The sequence below is a fragment of the Salvia splendens genome, chromosome 9 (genome assembly GCF_004379255.2).
Source record: "Salvia splendens isolate huo1 chromosome 9, SspV2, whole genome shotgun sequence".
Classification (NCBI taxonomy): Eukaryota; Viridiplantae; Streptophyta; class Magnoliopsida; order Lamiales; family Lamiaceae; genus Salvia; species Salvia splendens.
In genome coordinates, this window is record NC_056040.1 from 6,334,951 (window position 1) to 6,357,547 (window position 22,597).

The 22,597-nt window shown below is 34.4% G+C and overlaps 1 protein-coding gene across 1 annotated transcript; it reads left to right on the top strand.

Annotated features, from left to right (window-relative positions):
* Positions 1–9,804: 9,804 nt before the first annotated feature.
* Positions 9,805–10,548, top strand: LOC121749061 (nicotinamide adenine dinucleotide transporter 1, chloroplastic-like; the record flags this gene model as incomplete). Its single annotated transcript, XM_042143677.1, has 3 exons — positions 9,805–9,925; positions 10,020–10,114; positions 10,297–10,548. Coding segments are annotated over 3 exons (453 nt in total), but the record flags the coding sequence as incomplete, so codon positions are not given.
* Between the last annotated feature and the right edge of the window lie 12,049 nt (positions 10,549–22,597).

Genomic DNA, 22,597 nt, shown 5'->3' on the forward strand with positions numbered 1-22,597 from the left:
CTATTTTATCAAATTTTTTTTCATTTTTAGGATTAAAATGATCATTTAGCATCTACGTTGTCATATTAATAGTACATTTTTATGTCGTTGTTCATTGAATTGACCAAATTTTTACATGCTTGCGCCAATTTAGCACTAGATTTATCCCAAAAATGATCGCAATCGCAAAATAACTGAGAATTCGTGACTGTTCTTCGTAAGTTGACCACATTTTGTGATTTTATAATCAAAATAATCTTATTTTTAATCAAATTTTAATGAATTTGTTGAGTATTATGATGAGTGGTTATGAATCTAATTTCTGGAGTAGCTTTATAATAGAATTTGAATACATGAGTACATTAGTATAATATGAATCCTACTTAGTAAAAACAGAATGTAGTTAACATTTATTGAGGGATAATTACTAATACTTAGTGACACAATATAGAGGTTGGATTTTTTCTATTTTCATGAGGTTGGATTCTTTAATTTTGTAAAATGAAAAAAAAAAATCGGAATTGTATTTATGGAAGTAAACCCAATCGTTTGTTACCGTTATTTTGTTTGTCATTACATTTCTCATCGTGTTTTATTAGTGTATATAGTGTAAATTGCAATTAGTTAATGTGTTTAAATAATGTGAAACACATATTAATTAATTGTAGTAACATTGGGTGGGATCTGTCTGGTATGGTTTCAGATACTAGTTTTTTGATTTTATAGCAATTATTTCATTTATTATTTTTTTTTCGACATATAAGAAATGAAGTTGTTATAAATGCAGTTTGCACTTTATGATTAATATACATTTACAATTTTAGATAATGCTAATAAAGTAATAAGTAATAAGTGAGATATCAATGTAGTCAAATTATTATTACTCTAATTAATCATTTTTTCCTATTAAAAAAAATAAGGCGATGACTACACGGTCAATATTATGTTAATTTGGTGAAATCTAAAATTGTTGTGTGTGTGTGTGTGTGTGTGTGTGTTTTAAAAATTTTAAAATCTTTTTGGGGGATAAATGGCCCTCATTTTGTATGTTTACCTTATTTATTTATTTATTTATTTTGATTATTTCTATAAAATATGTACGAGAAAACACACTCACCATATCTCCAATTAAAGGTCATTAAATCTTATGGTTACTTGCAAGAAAAAAACATTAGTCGTTGTAGGTTGGATGTATTAAAATATAATTTAATGCTCGAATATTGTCCATATTATATTCATGATGAAAGCATTTGACTATTGTCTCCATACTTTAATTTTTGTTGGTTTTATTTAATGATTTTTCTTTGTTTTAAGCATCGTGATCGTACTTTTTATTATTATTTCAAATAAATAAAAATCAATGTTCGCATCGCAACTTTAATTTGATTTTCTTTTGTAATTTTAGCAAGAAATAATGTACTTGCAATAATAGTGAACACACTTCTATAAGTATGTTAGTACTAGTATTTTTAAAATACTAAAGGCTGTCTAGTATTATCTGTTTTTGTTTATTTTAGTTGACAATTTATATATTTGTTGTGTTCACTTTATTCGTGTTGGTAAAAAAATCATTTTGTCTTTAGTAATCTTTCATAACAACTTCCCCTTTTTTCGGTCATCTGCATTCATTGCATTATGTCAAGATAGAGATAAACGAGTATATAAACGAAAATTTCATTATTAAATTTTCATTGCCCAAATAACAACGGTGTTATAAAGAAGTTATTATCACACATAAGTATTTATTCATCCTCTATTTTTAGAATAAGGATTCAATCATCCTTAGAAATTAAACTTGTACATTGTTGATTTAACAATAAAAATTCCTAGTGTTAAATATGATTCGTGGGATTAATTAAAGTAAATAGTACTACTACTTTAATTTTTTTTAAATAGAACGACAGTATACATCAATAATTTTTTAAGTTCAGAAAAAAATAGGAAGAACAAGTGCTATTCCAAAGAGGCAAAGATTCTGAGCCTGAATTAGGAAGTTAAAAAATAGAAGTACAATGTTTTTTTTATTTTATAACATCTCATGATTCATTTAGGATATTCAAAATAAAGTAATAGTATTCCAAAATTTTGAACCAAATTAAGACACAGAAAAGTATTGCCAATTTTGGAGTCTTGGCATGCGGTATTGAGGTTTTTGCCCGATTGCACATCGTTGTATGATTGATGACTTGGAGATATTCAGAGGTGGTCGGAACACCATAATTCTTGAATACAATAAGTGTGTGTGTGAGTCTCAACCTTTTTTAGTGTGTTTGGCTTCGGGCGATCTGACTTCTTTTATTTGACGATTCCTTTTTGGTTTGGGTGTATTGTGAAATTGGTAGACTTATTTATTTTTTGTTGTTGGCTTTTGCGCCACTTAATGATGCAAGGTGTTGTCTTGGGTGTATTGTGAAATTGGTAGACTTAGTTATTTTTTGTTGTTGGTTTTTGCGCCACTTAATGATGCAAGGTGTTGTCGTGTGTTGTTTTATTTTGTATTGTGCTCTAACGATCGATTGTTTTGTTTTACTGATTTTGTAACCTAATGATTTGTTTTTTTAGCCTTCATTTCACATAAAAATAAGCCATTAAAACTCTGAATTGCTTATGAAAGAAACACTATTGTCATGCATATATCGAATTTGAGGTATTTATACTAATGGATTTTACGTGAGGAATGCGTATTTAAGGTCACATGCGATGCAACCATTAATTCTTCATTTTGTCATGTCAATTCTGAATTAATTCTCCATCCATTTGTGGTATTCAAGTCTTATCACTTCCATACACTTGACAATAATTACATAATACTAGTAGTATATCATTTTCGATTTTCATTATTAATTCTTCCTCTCTATATAAGAACGAAAAACGATTTCTTAACACACAAATACATGCATATATCAGTTCGTAGTCAACATGAAAAAACAACTCTTAGAAATCAATTTTTTATTCAGAGTTAATGTTTCAATTTATCATAGTTTTCTTTATCATTTTTCCCAAATATTTTAGTAATTATAATTGGATCCTACTATACAGCAAACTACTACATTTTTCACGCAAACTAAAATAGAGTCCAGAGCCTTTGTCCTAGCGGCAAGGAGCTTAGACATTATTGCATGACATGCCGAGTTCGAGCCCTCTTGAGTTCAACAAATTACAAATATTATCAACCAAAAATATTAACACAACGTCAAGTCGTCAACCGATTGATATTGTGTTGACATTTTTTATTGACGTTATTTGTCATCTGTTGATATCATTTCTTAAAATCTAATGACCTGAATTTTAGTTTGTAGGAAAGATGTGGTTTGAAATTGATTACACCGCTCTATATATAAATTTTTATCCCAATCTTTCGATTTATTAATTCTAACTCAATTTTTTTTAACATTTACTACTGAAATTTCACTTCAACGGTTAATTCGTGACATGACATATTAGAGAATAAACCATTATTTTGCTCTAAAATATAAGTTAGATGAAATCGATGATTCCATTTTCACTTCAATTTTTTAGAACCAATTGTCTAATAATTGATTGATGAATGGTTACGTCTAATAATTGATTGATGAAATAGGTAAGAGTTGCAAAGTAAAAAAAATCGTTAAATGAAAAAGATTAAAATTATATTAAGTCATATGTACAACTGATATATGAATCAAATTTATAATTGAAATGATAGATTTAGAAATTGAAATGAATTTGCTAAAATTGCTAAAGATCGCCCCAAAACTAATACTAATGTTTACCCATCGTGTGCTTGGACTATTTGACACATTATTACAAAACATAACTAAAATATGAGAGTGCTAAATTGGAATTAGTGATAATTTGAATTTTTCAATTCATTATTGGGCCCATTAGTCCACCTATCGTCTTTACACAACCAATTCAGCCCAACATAAATTGAAACAAGGTTCGACACTACCAAGTTTTAATGCTTATAAAAATGTTTAATTATTTCCAATAAACTTTGATAATACTCACTGTTACGAATTTAATCAATTTTGTATTTTTATATTTTAAAAACTATGGCAAAATTTATTTTTTTGTAATTCAGAATGTATTTATATTTTAAAAATATGACAAAATGGACACAATTGGAGAAATTAAGTTAGAATTAATGAGTTGAAAACATTATTGACTTAAACACAATTATCAAACATCGGAACATGAGTAATTAATAAATTTAAAATTGATTTATTATTCAATCGTTATCCAATTTTCATTAGTTACGGAATTTAATTATTCATCAATATTCCATTTCTTATTTTCCCCTTCATTGAGTGCCCCGAATTTAGCTCTCTCGTCTACCGACTCTATACAACGACTGCGAGGATCCGAATCTGCGTTTTGGTTTTCTGCCGATTTTAATCCTGGCTGTGATTACGTCGCCGCACTCGCTCACAATTGAAATCGATAGTTGATGAATCCGCGAATTTTTGATGGTGATGAATGCAGGAAAATGCAGATCACGACACAGAGAATTTACGTGGTTCGATTTACTGAGGTAAATCTACGTCCACGGGAAGAAAAGAGGGCAGAGTTGTATTGCTTGATCTGTTTTTTACAGCTTACAATACAGACTTGCTATTTGATCTTTTATCTCTAGAGAGCTTAACAGAACTTCTTAGAACTTAACCCTATCTATCTGATCTAGGTTCTATTTATACATTGAACCAAGATCGTGGCATGCAGCACCATTTACTAGGCAGTGGATGTCGTGGAGATCGTGGCGATCTTGCATGGGTCCACTATCCTGCATGAGTTAATGACTGCTTGACACCACTAAATAGATCGTGGGTGTAGTGGAGGTGGAAATCCTGCATGAGTCCACTATCTCCTAGTTCGGTCGAATACTGAGACCGAACTGCTGAATTATTGCCGAGCAGCTTTTGCCGATCTGAGAGTAGAGCTTGATGCCGACCTGAGAGCAGAGTTTGATTGGTTGGCTTTTACCGAGCTGTAGGCTGGGGCCGAACTCTTTGGTCGTGCCGAACTGAACTCTGATACTCTTTAGCCATGCCGAACTGATACTCTTTCTTGGGTTTTAGGCTGATGGGCTTTACTGCTGTTGGGCTTGTTTAGTACGTACTCCATCACTACCCCCCCCGAAAAGCGAAGTGAATCACTTCGGCATTCTGGATAAAGGTACGGGGTAAGTTGATGTTTGTCCTCGGTCTTATGAAGTGAACTCTTCTTTGACCGGACTTGGTTTGTGTCCTAATTTGGCGAGTTTTATCGCTCGGATCGGACTTTCCGTTGTCCTAATTTGGGGATCGGACTTTCCCTTGTCCTAATTCGGCGAGTTTTATCGCGTGGATCGGACTTTCCCTTGTCCTAATTCAGGCAAGTTTTATCGCGTGAATCGGACTTTTGTTGCAGTTCGTTTCAGACGAAGTGCTTGATTCTTAAGCTGAATTGTGGTCTTGTATCCTCTTTAGAAGCTTGGACTTCACAATCGTTGGCTTATTGCAGTTCGTTTCAGACGAAGTGCTTGTTTAAGCTGAATTGTGGTCTTGTATCCTCTGTAGAAGCTTTGACTCACAATCGTTGGCTTATTGCAGCTCGTTTTAGACGAACTGCTTGTTTAAGCTGAATTGTGGTCTTGTATCTTCTTTAGAAGCTTTGACTCACAATCGTTGGCTTATTGCAGTTCGTTTCAGACGAACTGCTTGTTTAAGCTGAATTGTGGTCTTGTATCCTCTGTAGAAGCTTTGACTCACAATCGTTGGCTTATTGCAGCTCGTTTTAGACGAACTGCTTGTTTAAGCTGAATTGTGGTCTTGTATCTTCTTTAGAAGCTTTGACTCACAATCGTTGGCTTATTGCAGTTCGTTTCAGACGAACTGCTTGTTTAGGCTGAATTGTGGTCTTGTATCCTCTTTAGAAGCTTTGACTCACAATCGTTGGCTTGTATATGTTCTAAGAAGGGGATCAGCCTTCGAAGAACAAGATACCTCAGTAACATTTGTAAGAGACGACACGCACATAGACAGACAAAACACACCTAGACAAATAAAAAGCACTTAGAGACAAAAACGCACAGAGACAAACAAAGACCAAGCAAACCAAAGAAAGCACATTGACCGAACAGGACTCAAGACTGACTGACCGGACTGTCTCTTACAAATGGAACTTCTTGAGGTTGGAAATGTGCCATGTTCGGGGTACCTGTTCTCCTGACATGTGAGCCAATTTGTAAGACCCTTTGCCGAGGACTTCTGACACCCGATACGGACCTTCCCATGTGGGTTCGAGCTTACCCAGCTTTTCTGCTCGGCTTACTTCGTTGTTTCTCAAGACGAGATCTCCCACTTGAAATTGCAGCTTCTTCACCCTTTGGTTGTAATACCGGGCTACTTGCTCCTTGTACTTGGCTGCTTTTATGCATGCCAATTCTCTTCTTTCTTCGGCAAGATCTAGCTCGGCTCTCAGTCCGTCGTCATTCATTTCTGCTGAGAAGTTTAGAGTTCGGGGACTGGGTATGCCGATCTCCACCGGAATCACGGCTTCAGTGCCGTAAACAAGACTGTACGGAGTTTCACCGCTGGAGGTTGTGGGTGTAGTTCGGTAGGACCATAGGACTTGAGGGAGATTTTCTACCCATTGTCCTTTGGCTTGTTCTAACCGAGCTTTTAACCCTTTCACCAGGATACGATTTGTTACCTCCGTTTGTCCGTTTGCTTGTGGATGAGAGACCGAAGTGAACCGCTGTTGAATATTCAGCTCTTGGCACCAATTCTTGAACGTCTTGTCGGTGAACTGAGTCCCGTTATCCGAGATGAGGATGTGGGGTATGCCAAATCGGCACACTATGTTCTTCCAGACGAAGTCCAATGCCTTTGAGCTCGTTATCGCAGCTAATGGTTCAGCTTCCACCCACTTCGTAAAGTAGTCCACGGCAACGATAAGGAATTTCATTTGCCGAGGAGCTTGAGGAAGTGGTCCCACTATGTCTATGCCCCATTGCATGAAAGGCCAAGGGCTTTGCATAGTGTATAGATCGGTCTGCGGCATCCTTGGGACATTTGCATGGATTTGGCACTTCGTACACTTCTTGACGAGCTGCACTGCCTCTTGTACCATGGTTGGCCAATAATATCCCCATCTCAGAACTTTTTTAGCTAAAGCTCTGGCTCCGATGTGGCTACCGCACGATCCTTCATGAACTTCTCTGAGGATGTAGTCCGTCTCTTCTGGTCCTACGCACCGCAATAACGGCTGGAGGTAAGACTTTCTAAAGAGGACTCCTTCATGAAGTTCGTACCGAAGTGCTCGGCACGTGATCTTCCGAGCTTCTCTCTTATCCTCGGGCAATTGTCCTTGATCCAGATACTGCAAGATCGGCGTCATCCAGTTCGGCGAGCTGGATACTGAATGTACCTCGGCTTCATCAATGCTTCGATGCATTAATTCTTCCGCCTTTGAGCTCGGATCTGAGGCCAACTTACTTAAGGTATCTGCTCGGCTATTTTCCGCTCTGGGAATGCGGATTATCCGAAAATAGGAGAAACTTCGGCTGATGCTTTGCGCTTTGTCCAAATACTTCTTCATCCTCTCATCACGGGCTTCACTTGTACCCAACATGTGATTCACTATGACTTGTGAATCACAATGGATTTTGAGAGACTTGATACATAGACTTTGCGCTAGCTGGAGTCCGGCAAGGAGGGCTTCGTATTCGGCTTCGTTATTAGTGGTTGGGAATGAGAACCGAAGTGAATAGGTTACCTCATGTCCATCGGGAGCGATAAGCAGAATACCAGCTCCACTTCCCGTTTTATTCGAAGCTCCATCTACGAATCCGCTCCAGCAGTCCGGCGGCTCTTCTTCGGATTCCAAGGGCTGTGCTTGTTCGGCATTGGCAGAATTTTTCTGTTCGGCAATGACAGGGATTGCTTGATCGAACTTGGCCTCTGCAAGAAAATCTGCCAAGGCTTGTCCCTTGATGGCTTTTCGAGGTAGGTACTCGATTGAGTGTTCTCCCAGCTCTATGGCCCATTTGGCGATTCTGCCTGATGCTTCTGGCTTGGTCAAAACTTGCCGAAGAGGCAGATCGGTTAAGACGCATACCTTGTGAGCATAGAAGTATGGCCGCAGTCTCCTTGCTGCATTTACTAACGCCAGAGCAATTTTTTCCAGAGGTTGATACCTTGTTTCTGGACCTCTTAATGCTCGGCTTGTAAAGTAGATGGGAAACTGCTTTGGGCCTTCTTCTCGTACAAGCACCGCGCTAATGGTTTGATCGGATGCCGCTAAGTATAAGAAAATCACTTCGGCATCTGTTGGAGCAGAGAGAATTGGAAGCTTGGCTAAATAACTTTTGAGCTCGTCAAAAGCCTTTTTCTGCTCGGCTCCCCACTCAAACTTTGGTGCCTTTTTTAACACTTTGAAGAACGGCAGTTGCTTTTCGGCTGCTTGGGAAAGGAATCTATTCAATGCGGCTAGACATCCAGTTAGTCTTTGCACATCGTGTATGGACTTCGGCATCGCCATGTTCTGAATAACTTGAACTTTTGAGGGATTTGCCTTGAGTCCGTCCTTTGAAATCCAACAACCCAGAAATTTTCCCGAATCTACCAAAAAGGTACATTTTTGGGGGTTGAGTTTGAGGTTGGCTTTTCGGAGCACGTCGAGGGTGGATTTGAGGTTGTCTTCGTACTCCGAAGTGCTTTTGCTTTTGACAACTATGTCGTCGACATACACTTCAACCTGTTTTCCGATTAGGTGCCGAAAAAGCTTGTCTACCATCCTTTGATAAGTGGCTCCGGCATTCTTTAAACCGAATGGCATCTTTTTATAAGCGAAAATGCCGAAATCGGTAATGAAAGCTGTTTTCGGAGCGTCACTCTCATCCATCAACACTTGGTGATATCCTTTGTATAAATCAAGAAAACAGAAAATTTCGAAGCCGATCAAAGCTTCTACTTTTTTATCTATATTCGGAAGGGGATAGCAATCTTTAGGACAGTGCTTGTTTAGATCGGTAAAATCTATGCACATCCGCCATCCTCCTTCTTTTTTCTTGATCATCACAGGATTGGCCACCCAAGAAGGATATTTCACCTCGAATAGTACATCCGCTTTTAGTAATTGGCGGACTTCGTCATGGATGACTTGGCTTCTTTCTGCCGCGAAGAGTCTTTGCTTCTGTTTTACTGGCCGGATTGAAGGATCAATATTTAACCGATGAGTGATTACTTCGGGGGGCACTCCGGTCATGTCCAACGGAGACCATGCAAAGACATCTTTGTACTCCTTGAGGAGCTGAATGGTCTTTTCCCGGAGTAGAGGCGTTCCTGCGAAGCCGATCACACTTTTTTAGTAAAGTGTGGGGGTTCGCTACCTAAAATGACACTTTAAATTGTGGACATTACAAAATAGTAAATTGAGACGTTTTATCACGAATGAATGGAGTACTATTAGTTTATTTTACAATATCCTTATAATTCGTACGTATGTATTTATGTTCATATAAAAATGAACTAATATCTACTTCGAATATAATCTTGGATATGTGGGGATAAAGGCTAGCTTCTTCCGCATATAACAAGGACATGTTATGCAACACTTTTATTAAATTTTAGCACCGGCTTCTTTAAATTTCTAGTTCCGTCACTGCCGCAGCTGGTAAATCGATTATCTGTAGTTATTGTTCTTATTTTCCGGGCGAATTTTGTTATGATTAGCACGCTTTTTTATTTTCCGGGTCCTCGTGGACTATATAGGTTACTTTCTCTTTCTCAGAATCGTGGAGATAGTATATTTTGTACTATAAATCAATCTATATTTATTTTAGGGTTGAAGGTTTGATTTCTAATCCTTTCTCTGTTGTTCTTTTTGGTGCTCAGTGGTCTTGTGCCAGCTTTGGCTGGTATCAGTCATGTTGCAATTCAGTTTCCTACATATGAGAAGATAAAAAGTTACTTAGCCGATCAAAGTATGTTGTGACTAATTCTTGCCTTAAATGCATCCATCTTGTTCTTGTATCTTCTTATTGATGAAACAAGACACACTTCTTGTGATTATGATAGATAACACCACCACGGATAAACTCAGTGCTAGCGATGTTGCAATTGCTTCCTCGGTTTCAAAAATATCAGCTTCCACCTTGACATATCCCCATGAGGTACTATGCAAAGCCAGCAAATCTTTTGCTGCATAATCTCTTTTGAATTGTGATGGAAACATATACACCTTCTGAAAGCATAAGGATCCTAACTAAATGTCATAAATTATGAATATATATGACTAATCAGTCAATCCTTGCATTGAGAATTTTAGATATTCAACCCTGTCAACTTAATGCAGGTTGTGCGTTCAAGGCTTCAAGAACAAGGACACCACTCAGAGAAACGGTATTCTGGTGTGGTAGATTGCGTGAAGAAAGTATATCAGAGCTCAGGTGTCCCTGGTTTTTATCGGGGTTGTGCCACCAACCTGCTGAGGACAACCCCAGCTGCTGTAATCACATTAACCAGTTTTGCAATGATTCATCGCTTTCTTGTCACCGTGTTCCCTCCTGGTCCACACCCTCAAACACTGTGAGGTTGCAGCTCAGTTGAGCTGGTTTCAAGTAGCAGTTGCCAATCATAGACTCCCTTCTTTCCTAATTTGGTTAAATTCTGGTTTTAGGAGAGAGGTTATGTGATTGATGTTGATGATGATGATGAGTTATGATACAGGAACACCCTAATTCAATGTTTCCAATTAATTTCTCAAGGAATTGTAATATCATCAGATATGGTAAGAACAACATTCTTTATCTCCTATATTTGACTTAAACCGTCATACCAAATTCATTTTATTTCCTTCTGGGACGCTTGTAATTGTATGTCTGATTTTTCTATGCTGTTATACGAATAATATGATGGTGTTTGTAGGGATGTGATCAAATGCAAATTATATATCTAATATAAACTCAAAACTTTAATCCTAGCCATTTATTATAACAGATCTGTAGTTAATATTGCGTAGAATTTCCATCTCAACAAGAGCATGTATTTTGTCAACAGAGGGTATTTTTGTAAGTTAAGTTTATGAACGGTTCTTGCATTCCTAATTTCTCTCCCACCTTCCAAAACCGAAAATATTAACACCTTCAAAAGGATCTTAACACCACTGTAATTGACGTCAAAACTTTATTCTGAAGACTTAAATTGATTTCTTTGCCGGTGTATTCAAGAATTTATTTTATGACTGTACCGTCACCGGCGTAATATTATCCGGCTGAATCTCATAATTCATAAAATCAATTCCGGCGTATTATGTGTCACAACGATTTTTTATTATATGGAGGGTTCTAATGCTGATAAAGGTAATTTCATAGTAATGAGAATTATAGGTTAATCTTAGTCGCAAAAGATCTATGATTTTTCATTTCCAGATTCGTGTTTTCCATATGTCGAAGATTGACACATTAGTGATTAATAATTTCCATACGTTGAAGATTGACACATTCATGATTCGTGATTTCCACATTTTAAAGATTTTTCATTTCCAGATTTGTGATATTCAGATTCTTAGGATGTAGATGTCCGTATGTTGAGTCGATATTGTGAATACAATTTGTTATTCAGATTGTGTTTGTTTTTCTGTTGAACTTGTGTTAAAATTATTGGAATTTTTGTTGATATGTCGTATCACATGCCTGATCCTATGTTGACATTTGTAAGCAACGGTTGATTCTACGTTGCAATTCTATTGACATTTTTGTTGATTCTATATTGATATATATAGCTGTTGTGCGAGTCCATTTTTTTAATTCTCTGTTGACATTTGACTGCTTTGTGTATCAGTCTCAATCATTCCAGAAGTGATTCAACACGGTTAAAACAATGGACACAAATTCAACAAAAAATCTACAAAAAAATCAACACATCTTTTAGAATCAACATAGAATCAATACGATTTCAACAAAATATTCAACATCAACCGAACAAAAGAATCAACGCAATTTCAACGCAAAAAATCACCAACAGTAGAACAAAAGAATCAACGAAATTTCAGTGCAAAAAATCAACACAGATTTCAGAATTCAACAAAAAAAGCAACACGATCCATTCAACACAAATTCAACAAAAAATCAACACATATTTTAGAATCAATACGATTTCAACAAAATATTCAACATCAGCAGAACAAAAGAATCAACATAATTTCAACGCAAAAAATCACCAACAACATAACAAAAGAATCAACGAAATTTCAGTGCAAAAAATCAACACATATTTCAGAATTCAACAAAAAAGCAACACGGTTGATTCAACACAAATTCAACAAAAAATCTTCATAAAATTAACACAGATTTTAGAATCAACACGATTTCAACACAAAATTCAACATCAACAAAGAATCAACGCAATTTCACCGCAAAATTCAAGCAATTTTTCGACGAAAAGGGGAGAGAACGACGAAAAGACAAAAAGTTGGAATGAGGGGGAGTAATTGAAACGGTTTAATTAGCGTGAATAGTGGAAGGAGAGAGAATGACGAAATCGGGATTACACAATTATTCAGTAATTAAATGATTCACCGTATTATGAAAAGTGTCCAACGTACCCTCTGTTGATAGATTCGTAGAAGTTATTGAAATTTTAATCTGGAAACATAATAAGCATTGATCTATAATAATTAGTGGCTAGGATGAAAGTTTTGAGTTTGTATTGAATATATGGTTTTCATTATATCACTACCATGCGTTTGTATGTGTAAAATGTGGTTCAAATTAAAATTTCTTATTGGGAGAACTGAGTGACATCTTGCACTGGATCTATGAAATAACTATGGTGAACTGTACACTCATCAAATACTGCATATTACTATGTGTATGTGTGTTATTGTGTTATCCTAGCAGTATAGTGATTAATGCCGAGATCAACTGTCTCATGTTTGTGTCCACTGTGACACGTGATGGTCAAATTTAACAAAAATATCAGATTGCTTGTAGAGGTTTTGAACTCTACATTTAGATAATATCGCATATTATAGTATTCAATATAAGAACTCTCACCATTTTCACAATAAGAAGTTTTTTGTATGAGCTACTCTCTCTGTCTGTGTATTTGCAATCAGTTGGTTTTTTTTTGTAATGGTTGCCAACTGTGAAACATCGAAAGATATAAACATAATTTGGATCAAAGTTGATTCTTGCACTATGCCGCATGAATTATAGAAGGATATTTACCAAGTAACTTAAGTAATTATGTAGAGAAATAATATCTTGATTCGTGAGTGATGCTCCTATACTCGATGAATATTGTGATGCAGCAGCAACATTGGATATCATTGTTGACGTTGACGTTAACATTATTGATATAATTTGCAACAAACCATGATATTTTTTTCTTGTCTCCATAATTAGTTTGAGCAGCTGTAAAAGTGAAAAGCCCCTCAACGAAGTCATTAAGGAGTGTCATGATATTTAGATAATGTATGGTGGTTTTTTGGACCCATTCTTTGAATGTTGAAACAATAACACATGATGATGAGTTTTCACCTTTCTGTGCATTTAGCCAAAGTTTTAGTCACGACGAAATCGTTATGGGTGTTGCTTTAGGGCATCAACAGCCATATTGCTACGGCCGTTCACTTCTTCGTCTTTAATTATCATGTTTTGTAATACGCAGATATGATGTCGTTGAACACATCCATGTACTATATAATATAGTATACGTCCTAGACCATTTACGACAGTTAGCTTTGATTAGCACACACTCATAGTAAAATTTAAAAAAATGGTATAAATAAAGGTAACAAAACCAAAAAAAATTAAATTAAAGTTGAAAATTTGATACTTATGTACTAGAGCTACATTGTGGTAATTTATGAGATATTGTTTATTTATTGATTGACAATGAGTTAAAACTTGAAAATCAAGATTTGGAGAGCAATGAAAAAAGGTGCAGGTTGGGGAGATGTATTGATCTAGATGCTGGAAAAAGGTGGATTAAAATAATCGATTTATGGTTAGAATAGGAAGTTGGGTGAATATTATATGAATTGGGACCAAAATTAAAGTCTATAAGCTTTTTTTTATGTATGTTCTTTATAGAAGGATTTGATTTGAAAACAATAGTTTATAAGGAGGTGTCCTTCAAAAAAAATAATTTATTAGTATTATTATTGCGATTTAGCACATTACATTTTATTTTTATAATCATTAAAATATATACAGATAATGTTACTTTACATACATAATGTGATTTATAATATTTTAATATGGGGTCGCCTATAATTTATAAACAAAATAGGTTTCTTTAGTTATTATTTCGGATTAAGAAAAGTTTAGCCTCAATAAAAGGATAATGTGGACATGGGACAAGATATTTGATTGAACTCGTTGAGCTCAAAGCCCCATTTGCAAAAGCAATGGATATAACTTGGCATGGATATATATTTTATTTATATATTTTTCTCATAAAAGTTTGTTGGTTAAAGAAAAATAAATAAATTAGAAAGGCTGTCTATGGATGCATTTTTTAGTGTCGGGTAGGGATCTAGAATATCCTAACACCAAAATGTGTGATATTATGAGAGAATGTTTTGAAAATTTGGATAAAAAAGAGTGTTAATAATTTTATTTGATAGTAACTATTTAATACGACTAATACATTTATTAATTCACTCACCAGTCACAAATTAACTTAAGCAAACCACTTATAACTAACAAAAAAATTCTCTTGAAACTTTGGGAGGAGAATCATTCTTAATTATTTAGCAGTAACATGAAGTTGTCGGAAAAAAGAGAATTATGTGATAAGATAAATTTGGCCATTGTTGATAAATCAAGTCACACTACTCTTTATGTCGTGTTTAAAAAATATTTAAAGATGAGTTTAGCTAGTAATAGTACGAAATACTATATGCATGATAATGCACCAACTCTATACATCAAATTGGTTTAAATTTGTCTCCATAAGTAGTAACAATAACATATAGATAATTATTTTTTATGATATTAATTAATTCACGATTTTGTGAATGAGTTTATCTAGCTGGGGACTGAAGGATTGTCTATCCATTTTGCATCAAGTATCAGACTTAATCATGATTCATGCTTCGTAAAAATAGACTATAGTATCAAATTTAATTTTTCTTTTAAGAAAAAAATAAATGAAACTTAAGCCATCTTGAGTATTAGTTCACGCATCTATTCTTTGAGGTCGGCCAATAGTACAAGTAAAGCACAATTTTCAAGAAATTATATATAATATTCACCCAAAAGAAATATAGATATGCAGTCCGGAATATAATTTACATAAAATAATCATAATATTGTGGAATATTAATTGTGAAAAAATTTATAGTCGAAGTGGAGCTCAACTTTGAACTAGAATGTCTATATTTGCCTTTTCTGACGAAATAGTAAGATTTTCAAAAGCAAAAAAGAAAAATAGTTGGAATCATGTATTGTTCTTTTCAGATTTGTGATGGGTCATGAACAAACATATATATATGTGTGACAATTATTTTGATGGTATACCTAATTGATGATACAAGTATAACGGTGTGTAGTATAATTATAAATCAGCTTCTATTGAATATGATTATCAAGTTTTTTAAATATTTAATTATATCAATCCTTAAGAGTTGAGAATAAAGTCAAAATGTGTTTGGCAAGGTTAGTTCATCGTTTAAATATTGGTTTTAGAGTTAATTTTTTCTATATTTTGTAATGACGAGTAAAAAAGTATTAGACGGGCACTTGATATATAAGCACATTTTGTAATCCTCGTCGATTATGAGGCTAAATTAGGAAAAAATCTTTTTTTGGTAAAGCATGTTAATTGAATTCCATTTTAACGAAGAAGATTAGATCTATTCCGAATAGGGGAGTGACGCACAAGGGTTATGCGTCGTTATTAATGAAACGCACAACCCTTATGCGTCTTTGGTTAATGACGCACAAGGGTTATGCGTCGTTCAACGACGCATAAGGGTTATGCGTCTTACTTTAATGACGTATAACCCTTGTGCGTCACACTGGTTAGTATTCCTGCCTGTCACCCGGGTGACCCGGGTTCGATCCCTGGCAACAACGCATTTTTTTAAGTGATTAGTATTTGATAAAAATGAGTTATTCTAAACATTTATTTTTGGCAAATACATATTACTCTTATTGTCTATGTTTATCACCCTCGATTACTTTAAAATCAACACAAACTTTAAAAAGTAACTATAATTATAACAAAACCATTAAATGAAATATACTTAAATTCATAATTAATCTTATTCCACAATACTATAATTAATTTCTGAAGTTAATAAAAATTATGAAGTTTGATTCCATTGAAACAAAATCAAAAGCATTTCCTCTTTTAAATAAAATTCCCACAACAGTGTAAAAAAAATAATGCGAAATATCTTATAAATGCATTAATATGACACAAAAACTTGTGTGAGTCTATTTAAGCATTGAAATAGATAAAACATCGGTGACTCCAAAAATTGTTAGATTCCATTTATTCTGATTTAATACTACTTCATTTTAAATGGAGCTTGGCCAAGTCAAAGCTATTATACAAATGAAATTATTTGAGAAATGTTTGTAACAAAAGAAGTTTATGCGAATTGTCTATCAAATTCGTAAAATAATTCCAATTAACTTCTTTAATTAATTCTTTTATAAGAGTAATATGTATTTGCCAAAAATAAATGTTTAGAATAACTCATTTTTATCAAATACTAATCACTTAAAAAAATGCGCCGTTGCCGGGGATCAAACCCGGGTCACCCGCGTGACAGGCAGGAATACTAACCAGTGTGACGCACAAGGGTTATGCGTCATTAGGGTAAGACGCATAACCCTTATGTGTCGTTGAACGACGCATAACCCTTGTGCGCCATTAACCAAAGACGCATAAGGGTTGTGCGTTTTATTCTGATTTAATACTACTTCATTTTAAATGGAGCTTGGCCAAGTCAAAGCCATTATACAAATGAAATTATTTGAGAAATGTTTGTAACAAAAGAAGTTTATGCGAAGTGTCTATCAAATTCGTAAAATAATTCCAATTAACTTCTTTAATTAATTCTTTTATAAGAGTAATATGTATTTGCCAAAAATAAATGTTTAGAATAACTCATTTTTATCAAATACTAATCACTTAAAAAAATGCGCCGTTGCCGGGGATCGAACCCGGGTCACCCGCGTGACAGGCAGGAATACTAACCAGTGTGACGCACAAGGGTTATGCGTCATTAGGGTAAGACGCATAACCCTTATGTGTCGTTGAACGACGCATAACCCTTGTGCGCCATTAACCAAAGACGCATAAGGGTTGTGTTTTTTATTCTGATTTAATACTAATTCATTTTAAATGGAGCTTGGCCAAGTCAAAGCCATTATACAAATGAAATTATTTGAGAAATGTTTGTAACAAAAGAAGTTTATGCGAAGTGTCTATCAAATTCGTAAAATAATTCCAATTAACTTCTTTAATTAATTCTTTTATAAGAGTAATATGTATTTGCCAAAAATAAATGTTTAGAATAACTCATTTTTATCAAATACTAATCACTTAAAAAAATGCGCCGTTGCCGGGGATCAAACCCGGGTCACCCGCGTGACAGGCAGGAATACTAACCAGTGTGACGCACAAGGGTTATGCGTCATTAGGGTAAGACGCATAACCCTTATGTGTCGTTGAACGACGCATAACCCTTGTGCGCCATTAACCAAAGACGCATAAGGGTTGTGCGTTTTATTCTGATTTAATACTACTTCATTTTAAATGGAGCTTGGCCAAGTCAAAGCCATTATACAAATGAAATTATTTGAGAAATGTTTGTAACAAAAGAAGTTTATGCGAAGTGTCTATCAAATTCGTAAAATAATTCCAATTAACTTCTTTAATTAATTCTTTTATAAGAGTAATATGTATTTGCCAAAAATAAATGTTTAGAATAACTCATTTTTATCAAATACTAATCACTTAAAAAAATGCGCCGTTGCCGGGGATCGAACCCGGGTCACCCGCGTGACAGGCAGGAATACTAACCAGTGTGACGCACAAGGGTTATGCATCATTAGGGTAAGACGCATAACCCTTATGTGTCGTTGAACGACGCATAACCCTTGTGCGCCATTAACCAAAGACGCATAAGGGTTGTGTTTTTTATTCTGATTTAATACTAATTCATTTTAAATGGAGCTTGGCCAAGTCAAAGCCATTATACAAATGAAATTATTTGAGAAATGTTTGTAACAAAAGAAGTTTATGCGAAGTGTCTATCAAATTCGTAAAATAATTCCAATTAACTTCTTTAATTAATTCTTTTATAAGAGTAATATGTATTTGCCAAAAATAAATGTTTAGAATAACTCATTTTTATCAAATACTAATCACTTAAAAAAATGCGCCGTTACCGGGGATCGAACCCGGGTCACCCGCGTGACAGGCATGAATACTAACCAGTGTGACGCACAAGGGTTATGCGTCATTAGGGTAAGACGCATAACCCTTATGCGTCGTTGAACGACGCATAACCCTTGTGCGCCATTAACCAAAGACGCATAAGGGTTGTGCGTTTCATTAATAACGACGCATAACCCTTATGCGTCACTCTCTCTTCCGGAATAAATCTAATCTCCTTCATTAAAATGGAATTTCATTATTCGGCTAGAACAAAAGTAGAAAGACCTCGGCTAAATTACTAAAGCTGTCTTTTTTCATCTCTAAAATTCAACCCAAGTCCAAATATTTTTTATATTTCTAATTGATATGCAGTTCAATATTTCTAATGCTCAATGCATTGACCACATTGAAAACACTAAATTTATCTTTTTTTTCATATTTAAAATACTGTCTTTGCGTCATTTTCATTCCACAACAAAAATTTAAATGTATGAGAATATTAAAAACGATACAAGATTTTTGTTATTAATGATGTCACGTGTTTGAAAGTTGATTAACACAAATAAAATTGATTCAAAAAATTCATGTATTTTACTATATTTTCCTATTTTTCCTAAAAAAAAATCAACAAACTTTTTTAACATGTACTCACTCCATCCCAAAAGGAATATGCATTTTGGATTCGGCATGAGTTTTAATACAAAATTGATAAAGTAAGAGAAAGAATAGAGTGAAAAAGTAAGGTATTGTTAGTGGAGAATGAGTTTCGGCTCATTAGAGAAAAAAGGGTTTTCAAAATTAAAAAGTGCATATACTTTTAGGACTGGATTAAAAAAGAAAGAATGCGTTGGAGAGTAATATTTATTTTTCCATATGAAGAAAAGTACAATAAGTATCTTCAATAAAAAAGTTCCCTTTGATCTGTTAAAATCAAACACCTTAAAAAAATGCCCCTGAACTGCAATCTCACTCGACACCGGCAGCTCCGTATGTTACACTTTTCTTTTCTGTTTGTTTCATAAAAGATGTCATATTTCCTTTCTTTTTCATTTGTTCCCTCTCACATCAATATAAAATATAAATATATTATTTTTTCTTTTCAACTAATGACCTAAAATACAAAATAACCTCTTCTAAAATCTTGTGTCAATCTCCAAATCATCATCTATTATGGAACAGGGAGTACTACTAGTCTACTACTAGATTTTAATACAACCGTCCACATGTGATCCTAACTCCTCGCCCCGACGTGGACCCCATCCAAAGCGCTCTTAGTGGGAGGACCAGTACACCTCATACCGAATCTAAGGGCACCCGCAACGCTGTGCCGTTGCGGTTCCTATGCCGTTCCGGCGGAACGGTTCCGCGGCGGCACGCGTTGCGGGGTGCGTTCCGTCGCCGTTCCGTGCCGTCGCCGTTCCTATGCCGTTCCGCGTTCCGTTCCGGAGGAACGCGGAACGGAACGTTCCGCCACGCGCCGAGGCGACGTGGCGGCCTCCCATTCGACGCGTGCAGCCCACTCGCTGCCCCGCGAGTGGGCTTCGTCCGGTGACGCAATAATTAATTTTTTTTAAAAAAATTCGAATTTAATAAAAAAAAAAAAAAAAATTGCAACGGTAATGAGACCGTTTTTTTTTATATCCGTTTTTTTATTTTTTTTTTTTATTTTTATTTTATTTATTTACTCTATAAATACTCCTATTTCATACTCCAATCACAAACACACATCTATTCCTCTCTATTTCCACCCCAATTTTCATCTCAAATCAACTATATTTTCCTTCTCCCAAATTTAATCAAACTAATGGATCCTTATGAACAAATACGTGCATAATCTTGCACAACATGATTGTCCAAGACGAAGGACCCGAGGCGGGAAATTGGTTCGACGACGAATCCCCCGGAAGCTCAACCGCAAGTAGTCCGCCTCGAAGTGGAGCGCATCCGTCTATACAAGAACGGTTATCTATTCGTGCAAGGACACGCGACTCTAGTGCCCACACCCAACTCCAACATGATCTAATTGAGCACATTTGGGCAAATTTTGACGGATGAAATTATTAAAATTGTGTACTTTTATTTTTTTAGGATTTTAATTGTGTGCTTTTTATTTTTTACGTTTAAGTTGTAATTTTTTTTAATGTTGTGTGTTTTTTTAATAAAGTGTGTTTGTTTTTTAATGTGTGTTTATTTAAATTGAATTGGGTTGGAAATAAAAAAAAATGAAATTGAATGAATAGTAATTTAAGGAACGGTTAAGGAACGGTGGGTTGCAGGTTCCGTTCCTTAGTTAAGGAATGGAGTAAAAAAGTACAGTGGGGCCCTCAAATAGTGGTTTAAGGAACGGTATAGGAACGGTATAGGAACAGCGTTGTGGATGGCCTAACAGCTTCGGTACCGAACCAGAATTTGAAAAATTCGAACGTTAGTTCCAGAAATACATGGCACACAAATGACGAAAAACACCCTCGGGTTTAAATAGTTGCCAGTAAGCCAACGACCTTATATTAATTTTTGAGGCAGCTCTTGAATAATAAGATGCCGTCTTAAATAAATAGCACAATTTAATAACGTTGTTTCTCATAAATTTAATGTTTTGATTTTGAGATTGTTATTTTTGACTTTAAAAAAATGGAATGCATTCAATACCATATTCAAATTGAGATATAGTGGTTGTACATCAATAATATCCACAACTATGTTATAAAATTTATTATAGAAACCAACATATATTAGTCTCTAAAGTCCTTTACAGTAATGTATCAAAATTATTTAGAATAATTATCATAATACCATTTATTTTATCAAATGTTCAAAAAAGATACTTAAAAATTCATTAGGCAATTTTTGTACTATAATTTAATAATAGTGGTAAATATAGTTTTAAAACTCGGAGTTACATGTGTTTTCATAAATTGATCAATGTGGAAAAATATATATAAAATACAAGTGAAAAGTAGCTTATGTTATAAGAAAAGGAAAAATATCAAATTACAACCCACCGAGCATATCGCCAACTTCTATAAAAATAAGTTCTATCAGTCCTGTTCGATTTAGCTTATTTCTTATCATCATGGTTATTTATGAGATTAAGATTGTAATGTAAATATGTGTGACCTATATAGTAAATACAACGTAATATAATTATTCATAAAAGAAAAATGCTAGATGTAATGAAATATTATGAAAAAAGTCAATTTGAGTTGTGATAAAACATAAACTCTTGGAGCCTTATGTTTAAAATCTTTAATTGTGGCTTTGGCTCAAAGAAATGAAAAGGGGTTGGTAAAAAGATTGATACTTGGGATTGAATCTCATAGTTTGTTGTCTTGTAATAAATTCTTTGTATAGTTTTGACACCAGATTTGAAGTTAACCGCTTTCAACTACAAACAATTTCAAGATTATGACATTTCTCCAACCAATTGCGGCCTACTTTTCTTTCAAAATTCAAATTTTGATTTTTTTTAACGTTTGTGTGTTGCTATCTAGCTAGTTATATTTTATTTAATTCTGGATAAAATAATGTTTATTTCTTTTGTCGTTGAATAAATTTTGAATTGGAATTATAAATTACTATGCCCCTAATATATAGACAGGATATCCACAATTGTGTTTTCAAATATTTGAAATTCAATTTGATCCATTATTATTTTTTCATACAAGAATATACAAATTCTTGAATGCCACTATCGCAATCTCTGTAGACTGTAATTATAAGTGCTCGATAATTATGGGAGCATTTTATTCGATAATAAATTTGTAGAAAAAGATTAAGTATATTAGTAACCAATACACAAGTAAAATAATATTGTTCGTGTGTAACTCACACGATATTACAATAGTTTAGGACTAATTGTGGGAAATAAAATAGTAGTATTAATATCGACTTTGTAATAACAACACAACTATTTTATATTGTAACACCTCTAATTGTTGCATATTGATTTTAAATTCCCGAGTTTCTTTTCTTTTTTATCAATTGATTAACATTAATATATAAGTATTTGGGAGCGCTACTTCCACCCAATATCAAATTAATGAAATTAGGGTGACATGTACATTACCCAATCCATTCAAGATAAGTATTTAGGTGCTTATTATATAATACTATAAGTTATAACCAAATGTTACATCTTGGAAGCAAAGCAACAATTTATTCCAGATAATCGAATATGAATATGTGGTCAAAGGTAATAGAGTATTCTTATTTTGAACATTTGAAGTGGACATTATCCAATAACCGAATTTAAT